This window comes from Thermobia domestica, chromosome 3, assembly GCF_964235325.1.
Source record: "Thermobia domestica chromosome 3, izTheDome1.hap1.1, whole genome shotgun sequence".
Classification (NCBI taxonomy): domain Eukaryota; kingdom Metazoa; phylum Arthropoda; class Insecta; order Zygentoma; family Lepismatidae; genus Thermobia; species Thermobia domestica.
In genome coordinates, this window is record NC_137456.1 from 345,523,288 (window position 1) to 345,541,509 (window position 18,222).

The 18,222-nt window shown below is 39.0% G+C and overlaps 1 protein-coding gene across 11 annotated transcripts in view; it reads right to left on the minus strand.

Moving 5' to 3' along the window:
- sick (sickie) overlaps positions 1 to 18,222 on the minus strand; it is a 1,461,343-nt gene that overhangs the window by 1,018,566 nt on the left and 424,555 nt on the right. The window contains exon 1 of one of the 11 annotated variants that reach the window (XM_081752892.1): positions 8,615 to 9,051. The exons of the other annotated variants lie outside the window; for them this stretch is intronic. Within the exon in view, the coding sequence (XP_081609018.1) occupies positions 8,615 to 8,707 (93 nt within the window). The 5' untranslated portion in view covers positions 8,708 to 9,051. Of the gene's footprint in view, positions 1 to 8,614; positions 9,052 to 18,222 lie in introns of those variants that run through there. 11 annotated transcript variants of the gene reach the window in all.

Below are 18,222 nucleotides of genomic sequence, written 5' to 3' on the forward strand. Positions count from 1 at the left end.
ACTGTCAAGCCACGTATTTAAGTTGTAAAACTGTTATTTTAGCTAACTATTCTCAAATACACAATTCAGAGAACTTTGCAGAAACTCATTTAATTGAGTAAAAGAAATGTTCTAGCTTCTTTGGCTGTTTAAAAGTAAAATATTAGTAAGTTCCGAAGAACGAAAACTTGCGTAACTTATAGCTTTAATTCACCCTGTCGTTCAGTTTGAAATCTCTACACCAGCTATCATTTGATTGATTGATTTGATTTTAGCGTCCTTTTCAGCAGCAAGGCTATATGAATCGTGGACTTAATCGAACTCGGGTTTTCCCTTTGCCAAAGGCGCGTATGCTAACTACTAGGAAGGTCTTATTCTACTTTCTCGCTATTTGCTGCGAAATCAAACTCTTTTGCAGCAAGATAACGATAAAGCTCATATTTCTCGAAGGACTCGGAATAAACTTCAGGAACTTGGTGCAACTCAACTGATACATCCACCACATACACTGAACCTTGCACCCTAGGATTATTAGTTGTTCCGATCCATAGCTCACTCTACTCTTGGAATACTTCAAGGACCAAGAAAAAATGGAAGTCGTAACAACTGGTGGAAACGTAGCCTCAGACAATGCAGCATGATGACGTAAGCATTGAGTATATGTAGCTAAACAAAGAAATGACTAAAATGCTAGACTAAAATACTGCTACTAAATTTCCAATTCAACAACCAGTCTTGTAGATTTAAGAGAGTTGAAACTGTAAACGTTATCACAAATAATTTGTTTTTATTCAAGTGGAAATAGTTTTCTCATAAGTACACACGGGCTACACAAATATTTGGAAGAAGTTAATAAACTATTTTCTTTTAATCTAGTTTAGTTCCATGTTGAAAAAAAATGACAATTTTCAGTGCAGATTTTCTTAATTCTTATTTAAATGGTCTAAAAAGTTTGATACAATTCTATTCCAATTATAAAATAAAATAATTATTAATATTACGACACACCTACCACCTACTTATATTAAAACTAAACTCTCTTCTTAATTCTCGAATAGAGTCTACGTTCTACACCATTCTTTATTTTCACGTAATGTGAAAGGAGGCAAAAAGCTGTTCAGTGCATAGAGCAAGCAGCCAGCGCCCTTCTTACAATCTCCAAACAAACAATCTGGGGAGAAAACCTGTTGTTTGAACAACCATGCATTGTTCGTGAGATCCACAATTCGGTGAACGGGTGTAAAATAAATAAATTTTTCACGCAAGAGGTTTATATGTTAACTCTTTCTCACTCTAAAGAGACACAAAACTAAACATTGGACTTGTATTGATTAATGATCTCCCAGAATGCATCACGACTCAGGCACAAAAGACTTCCCTCCAACCACATTTCATGGAACCGAACACACTATCCATCTTCGGGTTGTCTGTCAAGGAACGTGGCGAGGGAAAGGGATGGAAGGAGAGGAGTTTAGAAGATATTCACAGGAAAGAGGGATGACTTCAGGTGGCTTAAGTTTAAGATTCCATTCTTAACACCATCGAAAGGTGATAAAATTATTACGTAGCCTTTTTTTTTTTTTTTTTTAATTGTCGCTAACAGTAACATACACAGCACGATTACTCAATGGGAGCTCTCACCTCTCGTAAAAGGGGTTTATGGTTCGATCCCTAGTTATGTGCGTTAGTGGTGCCCAAGGGGGCACCCACGGGAGGGGATTGACCGAGTCTGAAATCCTCCAAACTTCATAACTCAATATACATTTCCAAGGACGCCCATGTTGTGGTTTCCAAGAAGGGGGGGGGATATAAGCGACGTTTCAAATATAGGTTCAAATTTTGCTGTTAATTAACGTAAAAATTCTGTTGGGTTTTCGATATTCTCAAGTACAATTTCCTCTAGGGGGCGAGCGCCCCACCTTGCCCCCACTGATGGGCGCCCTTGTACATTTGTACACTTTCTCAACAAACCCATACTTGTTTAAGAAGGAAATGATTGATGTAGCATGAAAATTCGATCTTATACTTCATCTGTACCATTTCTCTTATAAAAACAATCTAGTTCTGTCACTTTTTCTCAAAATATAGGTGGAAGTATTTTACAATTATTTATCGTCTTTTGGGGGGCAGAATAATACCCCTTGAATGCAACATAGACTTAGTGACTTGTAGGATTGGACCCCTTATCCCAAAGCTAGGACCCCTTCCAACAAAAATTTCTAGATGCGCGCCTGATCGTGTCCGTTCGTTTTCTTGAAGTTCTGCCGTTGCCTCTCAAATTATTACATAATAATTCACATTCATTAATCACAGCGTAAGGGGCAGAAGTGTGGTACGTCGAAAGAGAAATCGAAATATTTATGCTCAAGTGCAGAAGAGAACGCAAAATATTGCACAGGCATTTTTAGTTCACTTATATATACCGGGTGTATCGAAAGTGCGGGGCCATACACTAACTTCGTTATGAGTAAAGATATGAAAAAATAAAAATAATAAAACGAGGAAAGTTGTAAATAGGTGGTTTTCAATCTAAAAGTGGGGAATTTTTTCTATGCCAATTGGTTGAGCCACATGCTAATAAGGCACCGTATATTGAATGAAAAAGGAACGTTCCCAGTTTAGCAGCCTGTTTCCTTAGACTCTCACCATGCCAACAATACAGTATTATTGGGAAAAGAATTCGAGATATTCTCGATTTCTTCACATAGCAATGTGCACCTTTTCGTGCTTTTATTTTCCATTCAATCAGCCTGCTGAACACCAAACGTTACAGTGAACTGAAATCCTCCCCTCTCCCCAAAAAAGGGCCAAAGTCGAAAAACAGTTTCGACTTGAGAATTTCTAGGTCTTGGGTCGTATAGTAGAGCAGGCCGGTAGCCAGCCCAAAAATGTAGGGGGGGGCCCGGCTGAAGTTAGGGGGGGCCCGATTCAAAAATATTATAGTTCATCACCATATTATAGTTCATTTGAAAGCCTACGGTGATAATTTTAGGGGACCCGCAAAAATTTAGGGGGGTGCGCCCCCCTAGACCCCCTGGTTACGGGCCTGTAGTAGAATGTTTGAAGTATCAAATTTCTTTAAAACATTCGTCCCTTTGTTGTGCCTGAGGAGGCAGTCATTTGAAAAGTGCCGTTTGACCAGTTTGGATGTACTGAATGTGAACGTGAAAGAATCACTTTCATTTAAAGTATCATAACTTTGTTAATTTTCAACATTTTTAAAATTTATTTTCAAAATAAATAAAATAGATAAAGGTATGTAGAATTGATATTTAAATAATTTAACCTGAGAACACAATTGTAGTTATCACAAAATAAGCATTAAAGTTGACGAAAAATGAATTCCTCATAATTCTATCTTTATATTGACTTTACTACGCAATACTACAAACTAACGGAATTTCCAGAAAAAGAGCTGCCCATAAGTACACTTGCACAATATTTTGCACGTGTTTCTCAATAGATGTCCAGAATTCAAATTTTTAACAATTTATTAGTAATTTGAAACTATAGCAATAATAAATATACACTATGTGATCAAAAGTATCCGGACACCCCCAAAACATAGTTTTTCATATTAGGTGAATTGTGCTGCCACCTACTGCCAGGTACTCATTATTAGCAACCTCAGTAGTCATTAAACATCGTGAGAAAGCACGATGGGGGTGTCGAACTCACGGACTTCGAACGTGGTCAGGTGATTGGATGTCACTTGTGTTAGAAGTCTATACGCGAGATTTCCACACTCCTAAACATCCCTAGGTTCACTGTGTGTGATGTGATAGTGAAGTGGAAACGTGAAATGACACGTACAGCACAAAAGCATACAGGCTGACCTCGTCTGTTGACTGACAGAGACCACCGACAGTTGAAGAGGGTCGTAAAATGTAATAGGCAGACATCTATCCAGACCATCACAAAGAAATCCCAAACTGCATCAGGATCCACTCCAAGTATATGACAGTTAGGCGTGAGATGAGAAAACTTGGATTTCATGGTCGAGCGGCTGCTCATAAGCCACACATCACGCAGGTAAATGCCAAACGACTTCTCGCTTGGTGTAAGGAGCGTAAACATTGGATGATTGAACAGTGGAAAAACGTTGTGTGAAGTGACGAATCATGATACACACTGTGGCGTTCCGATGGCAGGGTATGGGTATGGCGAATGCCCGGTGAACGTCATCTCTCAGCGTGTGTAGTGCCAACAGTAAAATTCGGAGGTGGTGATGTTATGGTGTGGTCGTGTTTTTCTTGGAGGGGGCTTGCACCCCTTGTTGTTTTGCGTGGCACTCTCACAGCGCAGGTCTACATTGATGTTTTAAGCACCTTCTTGCTTCCCACTGTTGAAGAGCAATTCGGGGTTGGCGATTGCATCTTTCAACACGCTCGAGCACCTATTCATACTGCACGGCCTGTAGCTTAGTGGCTCACGACCATAACATTTCTGTAGTGGACTGGCCTGCACAGAGTCCTGACTTGAATCCTATAGAACACCTTTGGGATGTTTTGGAACGCCGACTTCGTGCCAGGCCTCACCGACCTACATCGATACCTCTCCTCAGTTCAGCACTCCGTGAAGAATGGGCTGCCATTCCTCAAAAAACCTTCCAGCACCTGATTGAAAGTATGCCTGCGAGAGTGGAAGCTGTCATCAAGGCTAAGGGTGGGCCAACACCATATTGAATTCCAGCAATACCGATGGAGGGCGCCACGAACTTGTAAGTCATTTTCAGCCAGATACCTACTTCCGGATACTTTTGATCATATAGTGTATGTTATTTTCTTCTATTGCAGTTTACTACATAACCATTTTGAATGTTGACACTATGACGTTATAATCGTTATCAACAACTTAAAAATACGATGAAATAAGTTTTCAGCCTATTTGGAGACGTTTTAAAACATTTCGCTCGTCATATTGGATTCGCCATGTTCATTTTTTAATTTTTGACCTCATAATCGTCATAAGCGACCTCGAATACATATGTATTTATGGATTATACTAATTGAAGAATGTTTTGCATATTTGGAGATCAACTTTCTAGGATTTCAGCCCACTGTGAGTTGCTTTATTATCTAACATAGGGTGTGTTACCAGCAGTGTACAGCCCAAACAGCTGGTTCGATTTGCCCATGACTTTTTATACACCTGTTACACCTAGTGGGAAAATTTGTCCTTCTTGGAAATGACGTCTAAGTGCGAGCTATTTACTGGAACAAATTAGTCTCGTAAGCTAACGCAATTCTACGACGAAGCAAAGCTCTTTGATGTTAGAGCTGACAAAAGGCTAAGATTAGCCCCGAATTCGAGTCTTTGTGTTTCGTGTCCGTTAGTTAGAGAAGAAATATTTAGAGAGCTTCGAAATGTGGTGTTGGAGGTAGATGGAGAAGATAAAATGGATAGAGAGAGAGTAACAAACAAATATGTTTTAAAACGGGTAGGAGAGAAGACGACGCTTTGAGCCAGCATACTTCATACGAAGTCCAATTTTAATGGATACATCTTGAGAGAAATTGCCTTCTTCGTATCGGCATAGAAGGAAAGATGGAAGGAAAGCGAGGAATAGGAAGAAGAAGAACACAACTGATCGATGATTTGAATATTGGAAGTTAAAACAGGAAGCTGAAGATCGAGGAATGTAGAAGAAACATTTCCAGGCTCAAACGTTATATGTATATATCTTAACAGTATGGGCCGTTCCTCACCACTTTAACTCGCCTTCACGAGACCTTAATTACAGAACCACGCCAAACGTCGGGTTCGGTAATGTATACACAACATAATGACTCCCATCTTCCTAATCCTGATCTTCTAGTCCGAAGTTCGCTATGTCTTAACACCAAGTAGCTCCCCTTCATATTAGGTGTACAGCAAACTTTCAGTGTCCCACGAGAAATACAAAAATGAAATGAAATATTTTAAGTTTTATGACCCACGGTTATGCCGTGTAGGCTGAGAGAGACAATGATTATAAGAAATGAATGAAATGATGGAAGGAAGAAACTGAGAGGAAACGGGAGAACCCCGAGAAAATCCACTCACATGGTGTTTGTCCACCACGAAATTTACTTGGCGGGAGCTGGGATCGAACCAAGGACCACATGCACTATTGGTGAACGCTCTATCACTGAGCCACCGTAGCCGCCCATGAGAAATGAGAATCCGAAACTATGCTCATGGTAACGGAACACAATTTTCAAGGCATACTCTTTTACAAAAATGTCTCATGGAATATTGAGCATTCTGTACGCCACCAAATAAAGATAGCAAATGTATTGTTTCTTGACAGAAATTACCGTCTACTAGCTTAAGAAGGTTATTTTAATACTACCAACTTCTCAGTTTTACTCCTACTATGATAGCAGAAGTAATAATAGGAGTGCCACCACGTGACTACTATGTTCAATATTTTGGTGCATGGATCACCACCCGGAAGTCAGTACATATTTTAGCTCGTTGCCTTAACTACTGCACAATGAAACGTTACATATTATAAATACTGTACTATAAGATAGAGGAATGTTTCAGCTACAGCACAAGACACTGATTCATTTGGTTGTCTCTCCTGATAACGAAAAATGTAACAAAGAAAATATTTAATTCGTTTTACAATGAGCACACAAGATAGCACTTGCTGTAAGATCTTACTAGAAGTGCTCAGTTTTACGAAATGTTTATTTGTATGTGCAAAGTATTTTAAAGTAACGATGTTATTACGAAATAGATATATTGTTTGACCGTTTTTGGTGTTATGTTTCATATTTTATTTAAATATTAATTTACATTTAAGGAAATAGGTTTTGAGACGAAACTTGCGCAAAACGCCATAACGCGTTGTTGCCAAATTTGTACGTTTATTGAGGTAGACACAATAAGAAAATTCCTGGATTCTAGCGTTGCAGTTCAAGAAGCGGAATTGTGGTAAGGGTCGAAAATTAATTTCTCTAGTAAGTATCCAAGCAGAATTCCATGATTACTTCCTTTATTATCTGGCATCACTAAACACTCGACACTATCTGGCAACGCCATACTATTTAAGCAGCGTCAAACAACATAGCACTGGGAATACCTAGTGATCCACCTTAATAGCTTTTGTCTCATTAGTTACTTTACGCTTTCACTAGATATGCTTCGTGACATAGCAGCAAGCATGAAAGTTAGAGACAGCGATAGTGACAGGAGGAAGACCTACATGAGAAAGTTAGGGTGCCGAAGCCGCAGAGACAGGCATTTTTCACTGTCCCTGTAACTCAAAATCTCATGGGCAAACGTACATAAGGTGCTTAGTATACACAATGCTTCCCTTTTGGACGATTGTGTAGTAGCACGGTTGTTTCTACCTTATTATTCAGGTAGAGGTAGTGATGTATTTCCAGAATGTTGATAGTTGTACTCTCGACCATTTTAAGAATAATATAGGGTATACCCACCCCAATACTCCCCACTACATCTCTGGTTTAAAGTAAGTACCCGCTAAATTATAAAAATATTAGTGAGTATACGCTATATACTCCCGTGTACAATACATTACTTCCCTGGACGTAAGTCAGCTGCACAAATAAGTAGCGTCCATATTCTTCTTCGTGAAGTAATCGATTTCATCCGTACAAGTTTCACATCTTGGACTTTGTATTGTTCAACTCCACCATTGTTGCAAGCATCGGAGGACACTCAAACGTGATTTAAAATACGTAGTTGTGGTATTGTTTTAAGATTTAAACCGACAATTTGATGATGTGAAATATAGTGAATAAGTTATAGCTGGGGACAGTGTAATTCCGAATTAATCATGTTTCGTCTTCTCAAACAATATTTTCTGTTATCGAATTGCAGTTTTATTTCTTGTACTCTGCAATGTGTCTTTATCATAAAAAATACGAAGCAACTTGGAAAAAATGGAATGACATCTTGCACTTTAACGTCCCACCATTATGCCCTTTAGCAAAGGGAGCCGAGGAGGCCCGGGCCCCCAAAGCTCATGTGGGCCCCCGTATTGTATTTATGTATATACAATATTTTGCATAATTTGAATGCAATTTGTCTTAAAATCCTCATATATATACCTTCTGCATCTGAATGGGGCCCCCCAAATTTACAGAGAAATTGGCGCCCTTGCCTTTAGGCTAAAGAAGACGATGATTAAAGTAAGTGTATGATGATTGAAAAATTGGTGGAATGAGCAAGTAGGAGGATAGGGAGTATCCCGAGAAAACCCAGGGACACGATGATGTCCGCCACAAACTTACTTGGCCGGGTATCGATGCAGGGACACCACGCGCTAGAGTTAAGCACTCTATCACTGAGCCATCGTGGCCCCGAAGAACCTGGAAGTAGGAAAAGTAGGGTAACTTTATACCTGTGCTCAGTGGCGTATTTAGGCGGGGGCTTCCGGGCTTAAGCCTCCCCCCCGAAATCTTACTTACTATAGTAAAGTATATGAAACATCTTGCAGAATTTTCACATTTTCAGGCAAAGCCACTCCCCGAAAGTTAGTAAAGCCCCGAAACAAAATCGTAAATAACCACTGCCTGTGCTATAAGATTTTAAATCACTTAGCTACAGTGCGAAAACCTGAAAAAGAGATTGAAAACAGCACTCCATTAATATTGTAAATGTACGAAATCTCTCTTACCTGAATAATAGACTTGTTAGCTCTCGCGATGGTATTAGCTTTGTTGAAATCATCATTGGAGATATCCGATCTTGATGCTCGAATACAAGCCATACTTATTATTATTTTTTTTTTTAATGAAAAATATATTACGCACTTTTCACACCATTGGTTCCAAAATAATTTAATAACACACTATGCTGATGACACTTTTCCAACCACCACAGACACCGAAAGTGTTGGACAGAAAAAAAAAAAAGAAAGAAAAGAAATCACATCACCTGAAAGCCCCAACTAAAATCGATGACAGATATAACAAAAGGTAACACAACTCTGCACTTGACACCCTATGTATGGCGTAAAGGTGCGAGAAATGCGTTAAATATTTCATATGTATACAAGGTACCCGAGCGAAGGGACGCACTTTTCTTAAAAAGCATGAAGACGCCTCATTCACTTCCCGTCTGCCTCGGTGGAAGAAACGCGTTTCCTAGGAAGCACGTGCGGTCTCGTGTCAAGCCAAAATAAGAACGTATGCGCTCCCGTCATATGTGTGTGTGTATGTGTGTGTTTGTAACGTGTGAGTTTTTTTGGACTCCTGTCTTAAGGAGAACGGAGGGAGAAATGCTTTAGGAATAGTTAAGGTTGTTGAAGACGCCGGGATGGGGTGGAGGCGGGGCGGCATAAGGAACCAGCATCTCTCTCTCTCTCTCTCTGTCAAACGCTCATACACAGATGCATGAAGACACACACGTCTGTAAAGATAGACACATACTGTACGCATCCATAAGAACAGAGACAATAAAAAAAAAGAAGAGAAAATTAGACAGAATGTAAGTGAAGGGAAAAATAAAAACAGGATGCACATAAACATCGAATAATGAAGGCTCGAGTGAAAGAAAATGAGGAAAACATTTATTTTTAAAGAAAAAACGGAAAATAAGGCAAAACGACAACTCCATATATTTTCTTTAAGAATACATTAACAGTATTTGTGCGTTGTTCACGTGAACATTACACGTCCTCTTCCTTTAATTAATTTTGCTCCTATTTATAAACTTCACTCGAACTTTTAGCCTAAATTGCTCCCTAAATCTGAATCTTTTTTGTCCTTACGAGAAAGATGAAACTCTTTCTTGAGCTCAGAGCTTAAGAATAACTTTGATATACCTAGTCCATACCGAAAAAAATTAAAAGAAACTACTTTTAGACATAGTAGGACACTTTACACATTACCGACACTCTTTGAATACCTCCAGATGACACATGTTCACTCCTTTTAGATACTGTGTTGTCCTAGTATGTCTCAGATGTATGTACAAAACGTGCAAAATGTATGCCATTACTTTGTTTTCGAACTGTTTGCCGAGAAGAAGTGTTTCAAATATGTCATACTAGATTTTTTACAGAGAAGTAACGCTTTTGGGCACACAAAGCACACTTTATAATCACTATTTCATCAATTTTCCCCTCAACATCTGTACTAAAAGTATTTAAATAGTGTTTTATTTTTCACAGTGCATAGGTGGCACGCTCTTGTCCGGATTTCAGCAACGCTTTTTATACCCGATTTGACCCAGTTCGCCGATTAGGAAGGAGGGTCCACGGGTTAGAACCCCCAAAAACTTTAGAACTTGACATACATTTGTACAGTATCTTAATAAAACTAATCCCGTTTATCAGAGAATCAAGTGATGCAGAATAAAGATTTGATGTTATTAATCACGTATAGTATTTCTTTTCTGATAAAAAGAAAATCTAATTTTATCATTTTTCGTGAGAATACAGGGTCAGCACTTAAAAATTACTTATTATTTTATTTTCAGTGTACAATAACACCTGTTTGTTACTACATGAATATAGGTGTTTTTTTTTATTATTGGACCTAGTCCCGTATCCAGGGGGGTCTAGGGGGGTCGCCCCCTAAATTTTTACTGGCACCCTCTAAAATTTTCACAGTAGGCTTGCAAATGAACTATAATATGGTGATGAACTATAATATTTTTTTAATGGGGGCCTCCCCTAACTTTCACCGGGCCCCTCTAAATTTTCGGGCTGGCTACGGGCCTGATTGGACCCTAAACCTTGAACCCTCCCAACAAAAATTTCTGGGCGCGCGCTTGCCTTTGGACAATTTTTCAGTTAACCGTTAATACTATGATATTGCAGAATTAATATTTGTTATCTCGTCAAAATTTATCAGTATATTTTTGGAAATGGGACGTCAATTTCTCCTAAAACCAGCCGGGCTTCAAAGGCTACCCTTTTCTATTTATCGACTTATATTTTAGAAGGATCATACAAAGGAAGGGGTCCATCGGGTCCGGAACACTGCTAAAATTTAAAAGAAAAAAAAAAAACTTTCCATAATAAATCAACTTACATTTGTTCCCTTTCTCAATAAAACTACACTTGTTTAAAAGACCTAAGTATGCGAAATTAAAATACCGCTAATTTTACAGTAATTATGTGATATTTTCAAATAGATAAAAAGATACGTAATTGAAATGTGGAACAAGAGCGCGCTAGACAATATTATTTTGCATTAGGTACCATTATCACGAGTCACAGCGAGGAAATAAATGCGGATTTTCTAAATGGCTGGAAATCGAAAGCAGATAAGTGAGTCGTGATAACGGTATTTCGTGTAAAATAATATTGTCTAGGGAACTCTTGTTAGATTTTTCGATTATCTTTTATCTATTTGAAGTTATCATATAATTACTGTAAAATTAACGGTATTTTAATTTCAGCATCATGGGAAATGATTGATGTAGCATGAAAATTTGATTTTACACTTCATCTGTTTTCTTTCTCTTATAAAAGCAATCTAGTTCTATCATTTTTTCTGAAAATATAGGTGAAAGTATTTTACAATTACTTATCGTGTTTTCGAGTGTGGGGACGAAAATTTCTGGGTGCACGCCTTCAAAGATTACTGAAGTACTATACGATCGACCAATACTGTGGTATACATGCTCTTACTAAAGTTCATTCAACGAATCTTATGATCCTGGTGTTAACATTGCAGAATGGTATTACTCCGCCAGTTATAGGATGATTTGCTATCGGTCAACGCTTCAGATGACGTACTTGTACCCTGTTAGTGTAAACTGTGATTCGCGCATAAGGTGACTCAAAGCCACTTTCTATGCATGCGTATTCCCTTTTATTGCATTAATTCAATTTAATTCTTAGGTACAGTGTTGTTTATGTTATTTAATTGTAAGGAAATTAATCGTATTCCTCTCGTATTTCTAGTAATGAGCCGTATAAGCAACAAAAACATTGAAAAACAGCTTACTAGACAATGAACTATTTTCTCCTGTCGCGTGGATGTTCCAAGGCACTTTAACCAATAAAACGAAACAATCACCACACGTATTTGTTTATATGAGGTACTGAATGTTCCTTGAATGAACTGTAGCTTGTATGAGCAAATTCAAAAGTTAAGAAATAATCAACTAATAAATACAGTAGATTTGAAATTTTGACGAAGCAAACTCTTCATAGTGATAACCTGTCATTAAAGAACTGAACCAGGAAGAATTCTCAACTTAAACACTTTTGTTCATAAAAAGGCTGTTGATAAGTGTTAGAAGTATGAAAAATATATAGCAAAGTCGAAAGATAAAGTAGTACCATCTTGTGAGCTTCTTCAGCTTAACAAGAATGGCTGGCATCAGCGATCCAACTCGTTCAAAGCAAAGCAAAGAAGATAGAGGGAGCTAACGACGCTCTTATGTTCGGGGTCAGCATCCGTTTCCCAACCTGAAGATGGCGACGAGCCAACAAAATCTAAAGATAGCAGAAAGTGCCATATACATGTTTTTTTATTTATTATTTTTTTTGTAAAAATTATGTATACTCATATAGGCAGAAGGACTTTTTGTGTACTTTCTGTGGTCGTGTGCGGATTTCAGTTTACTTGAGTCAAAGGATGGGGATGAGTGATTGAACGTTTTGCGTGTGTATGTGTGTGTCAGAGAGAGAGGGTACAGGAGAAAGTCATTAGAGTCTGTCAGATCTTAAAACGAATAGTGCTCACGTGCAGAAATGTAATACTAAACCATAGCGTTAAAAGTATAGTCTATGATATAAAATTTGGAGTTTGTCTTCCTTAATTGAAATAATTTGAAAGAGCAAAATTTGGCGTAGGGAAAATGTTTATAATAAAAGGGTTCCAGTTTTCTTAGGTCATATCATCATCATCATCATCATCAGTAATGGCAGGTCACTTCTCCACGGTCTTCAGCTAATCGTTTCGTCTTCACGTACGATTTCTCTGTTTTGATATCTTCCATTAATTGTAGTCTTCTTCGTCTTCTCCCTGTCTTTCCTGCCACCATACCCTCTAAAATATCCCTCACGATTCAGTTCATTCTTAGCCAATGTCCCAACCAGTTTCTCTTCCTCTTCTTAATAATATCTAACATTCTTCTTTTCTCCCCCTCCTCATTCTTCTCCACACCCACATTTCGAAAGCTTCCGTCCTTTTTCATCCTTTTTGCGTAATGTTCATGTTTCTGACCCATACAGTACAATACTCCACACGAAGTATTTTATGAGTCTTTTTCTCAACCCTTTATTTAAGATCCCACAAAATTCTCTTCCTCCTAAAGGCTTCTTTCGCCATTCCTATCCTTGCTTTAATTTTACTTCACACTTCATATAATCACCATTAATACTGCCCAGATATCGAAATGCTTCTATATTTGACACTCACCCCTTCGTTCGAATCATCAGGACTTTTGTCTTTCTAACATTTACTTTCATACCATATTTCACAGCCCTTCCTCAAGTTTTCTAACTAGGGATGGTACCGAGACCGAGACGGACTTTTATATATCGAGACGAGACCGAGACCGAGACCGAGACGGACTTTTACATACCGAGATGAGACCGAGACCGAGACGGCGATTTTTGACTCGAAACGAGATCGAGACCGGGACCGCTAGTTATCAACCGAGACGAGACTGTACAAAGTCTCGTCTCGATACCATCCCTATACATCTTATTGATTTTCTCTTCAGATTCTGCAACAAGCGTCATATCATACCTCCTCTATATTCTCCCTACATGGCTCCACACAGGACCACCATTAGATTTCATGGACCTTCAGACAAAATTCCTGTGAGAGCTCCCTAAAGTTTCTGTGAGCACCCGCCCCGCCGCAAATATTTTGCTGCTGACAAAGTGGCAAAAAGCTAGACATAGCGAGGTATCGTTGAAGTTGACAATATTTGTAGTCGGTTGTCACAATCGATGATCGATGTTTGTAGAATTCATATCGATAGTTATAGAGTTAAAGTTTCTCTGTGTCTTCGATTTATTTCCAATTACCAGAATACCCATCCTTCGCACGGGAAGAATACGTTTCATTTTGGACATAAAGGTCTGAATTTGGATTTAAACGACATCTGAAGTTTCACTGTTTGTCTCACAGACCCCGAAAACTATTAATTCGATACTAATATCGATCATTTTTAATCATTTTTAAATATCTCCCCTCTCCCCCTACCCTTAGTTGCACCGTCAAAGTGAAATAATAGAAACCACCCCAGGCCCGAACCTCATCTATATTGAAAATTCGAACCAAATCGGTCGGGCGATTCAAGAGATACGAAGTCACAAACATACTGTGACTTTTATTTTTATGTACGGGGATTATTTCAAATTTAAAACTCAAACCGATTCTGTGAAAAAATAAATAAATAAATAAAAGACAGCGCAGGTATGTTAGCTGTATGTATGACCGCGAAACATAGGCATTTCGTCAGGAATTGAACGAAGGAAACTTGAAAGAAACATATGCTTTGCTTAGATCACTGACATTCTCGGGTTGCTTCCCTACACTTATGGGCAATCTGCAATCTGCATGAAGCAATTTCTATATCATCGCTCATATTCTTTTTGGAAATCAAAAATCAAAATCTTATCAAAGTGAATCACGCATTATAACTAGGGATGGGCAAAACCTTTTTTTTTATAAAAACCGGAAACCGGTTTCTAGAAAAACCGAAACTCGAAAAACCGATGTTTCGGTTTCCTCCAATAGCTGTTTCGGTTTTCTTCAAAACCGGTTCGATTTTCACCGAAACTGGATTCGGTGAAAACTTTTGGAAGACACATAAATCTATTTCTGTGGAAACAGATTCGGTTTCCGGAGAACAACGAAACTCTATTGTGGTCAGAAATAGAACAAATTTTTGAAAAGAACGGAACCGGTTTTGAAGAAAACCGAAACCGGATCCGTTGAAAAACCGAACCGGCTTTGGAGAAAACCGAAACCTGTTTCGGTGAACCGAAACCGTTTTTAAATTCGAAAACCGGTTTCGGTTGTTCTAAAAACCGAAAACCGAGAAACCGGTTTTGGTGCCCAGCACTAATTATAACCTTGTATTACAATTTTGGCAATGATATATTGACCAAATCCGCTACTGATGCACCTTATCGCTTCCCCCCTTTTTTATACTATTATCAAACGACATAGACTATTTATTGGTAGTGCAATGGTAAACACAAGAGAATTAATGTCATTGTTTTCTTTTATTAGTAACTTCCGGGGACTCAGGCGACTTTATCATATTTTATATGAGGGAGAATCAGAAACTAATGTTACAAGGCCGATATTTCTGGAATTTCGTCTGTTATAGAGGAATGAGGCATGTACGGTAATTTTGTTACATGGAGTTGGCAACTGTGCAGTATTTCAGCCACACGCCACCTCTGGCGCTAGTAGTTTGTAAATACAAATGGCGACACGCTTGGAAAACTGGTCTCGCAAAGAAGTGTGCTCAGTTATTCGATTTTTCTGGCCGAAACATGTAATCGCGGCCGAAATTCAATGGCAGCTGGTAGAGGTTTATGGAGAGACTGTAATGTCTCTTCAACATGTCACAGAATGGTGTCAAAAGTTTGCGGCTCGTAGAGGAAACGTCACCGACGAGGAGCTCAGTGGCGGACACAACACGGCATCAACAGATTTGAACACAGCTCACCTCACATGAAGGAGCTGATTCAGGACAAGAGGAAGATCACGTTACAGCGTCTGATGGTAGACTTGGGAATGTCATTCTGAAGTGTTCGTTACACTATGCACGGTATTCGGCAGTAAGGGAGCCGATTTCTCTGTAAATTTGGGGCGACCTATTCAGATGAAGAAGGTATATATATATGAAGATTTTAAGACAAAATGCACTCAAATTATGTCAAATATTGTATATTCACAATACAATAGATGGGCCCACATGAGCTTTGGAGGACCCGGGCCCTCTCGGCCCCCCAGGATCGGCGCGCTTGTTCGGCAGTACCGGAAAGTTTGTCTCGATGCTGAACATGCAAGGACAGGATTTTTACCAGCAGGGAATCTTCAAACTCATCCCGCGAAGCGATAAGTGCCTCAGACGATATGAAGACCATGTCGAAAATAACTTGATCTATGTACTATCTGTTGGCTGTATGTTGGCTGTATGTTGGCTGTATATAGGCTACGTATTTCACTGCAGGCTTTGTAACCTTACTTTCTGAACACACCTCGTAAATAAACGTTTCATTAAGAACTCTATAATATGGATGTGTCATTTCTCATAAAAAATGTCTACAATCAAGGGCGCCCATTTTTGGGGGCCGAGGGGCCTCGGGCCCCCCAAAGCTCATGTGGGCCCCCTATTGTATTTATGAATATACAATATTAGGCAAAATTTGAATGCAATTTGTCTTAAAATCTTCTTATATATACCTTCTGCATCTGAATGCCCACCCCCAAATTTACAGAGAAATCGGCACCCTTGTCTACAACGGTAGTTCATTCATGGAGTGGGTTTTTTGGGGAGATTTCCTCAAAAACAATTCAGGCACTTCTGTTCTCTTTCATAACTGTTTCATTAACAGCTTTACGATATTGCACAAATCATGATTTAATTTTAAAATGAGAGCATTTTATTTCAATCAGCATTCGATAAAGGAAACGCGGAGGAAACCTTGTAAGCCCGCTCTCTGATTTAACACCTATTCTAGTTCTCGTTGAATCAGCTTTGTTTGCACCTTCCAGTGGTTCCAGCAGCATCAGCGAAATCACAGATTGTAGGCTGTTGTTTTCTGCTAGGAAATTCCATCCACTTGCCCATACAGCATATATTACGTCTCGTTCCTAGAAGCCAATCAATAGAGATTCCCCTGTCCCATTGTCATTAGTATTTTCCGACAGAGGTCACTGATGTAGAGAAAATGATCAAAGTGCTTCCGGAATTCTTATGAAGGCACCTCGTTGAAAATTCCCTCCCTCATTCAAAAGGGAATCATTTTTTTTCTCTCCCTCACCTCGGAAGCCGGTACGCTTCACACAGAGCTACGGAGACCCTGAGAAACGCAGTCCCCCCCGCAAACATCATTTTCTTTCAGTCATGAATAAACATGCTGTATTTAATGGGTTTTCACGTGAGATTGATCAGAACGAGCTAAGAAGTGTTCACACATTTCATGTCAAATTGGAATTTCCACTTTGGTGTTCCTTAGTTCTGGAATCGGAGCAACAAAGGTCATCACGGCGGAACGTCACTTGGTTTTTCGTCACTGCTCCGAGATGTTACAATAAGAACTTTGATGATGAAATACACGCAACACAGGTTAGTTGGCTTCACGTTTTGGTAAAAAATTGAAGTAAAATGAAATCTTTAGTTTAACGTCCCACAATTATGTTCTTTAGGCTAAGAGAGACGGATGAATGGCAATTAAGGCAATTGAATGATGATGGATGAATTGGTGGAATGAAAAAGTGGGAGGAAATTTGAGTAACCCTAGAAATCCCAGGGACACGACGTTGGCCGGGGATCGAACCAGGGGCCTCACGCACCAGAGGTAAGCGCTCTACCATTTTTTTTAAAATACTGACTTATTATTTTTATTTCTACCACTTTTCAGGACTACTTAGACTCAACAGGGACACGAACACAGAAACATCGAGGACAGTTAAAATTCCATCCTTGCTACTACAGAGGGACTCGAACCCCCAATGGGCTTCACCTCAGGATCATTAGCCTAATGCCTCAGACTGCTCGGCTACATCTAGCCTACCACTGAGCCACCGTGCCCCCACGTTTTGTTAAAGGAACGGCTCAAAATACGTTTACCTATCCTAACGCTATTATTCCTTAAATATCACTGGTATTTGATATGTTCTTACTTTTCAATCGGAAGGCTCTACATTTCTTAATGAGAGATTTCATTCTCCGCCTTAATTTCTTCTATAGTGGAACACTGTTCGCCTATTTGATCTATCGAATGTCCCATACATCTTTCAACTCTATTTACTCTTCTTAAGAGTCTTCATCCCGGCGAAATTAAAATACCGCTAATTTTTACAGTAATTATGTGATATCTTCGAATAGATAAAAGATAATCGAAATGTGGAACCAGAACGCCCTAGACAATATTATTTTACATGAGAAACCGTTATCACGACTCACTTATCTGCTTTCGATTTCGAGCTATTTTGAAAATCGGCATTTATTTTCGCGTTTGTAAACAGCTGAAATACGGAAAGCCACTAGGTGACTTGTGATAACGGTACCTCACGCAAAATAATATTGTCTAGGGCGCTCTTGTTCCATATTTCAATTATCTTTTAT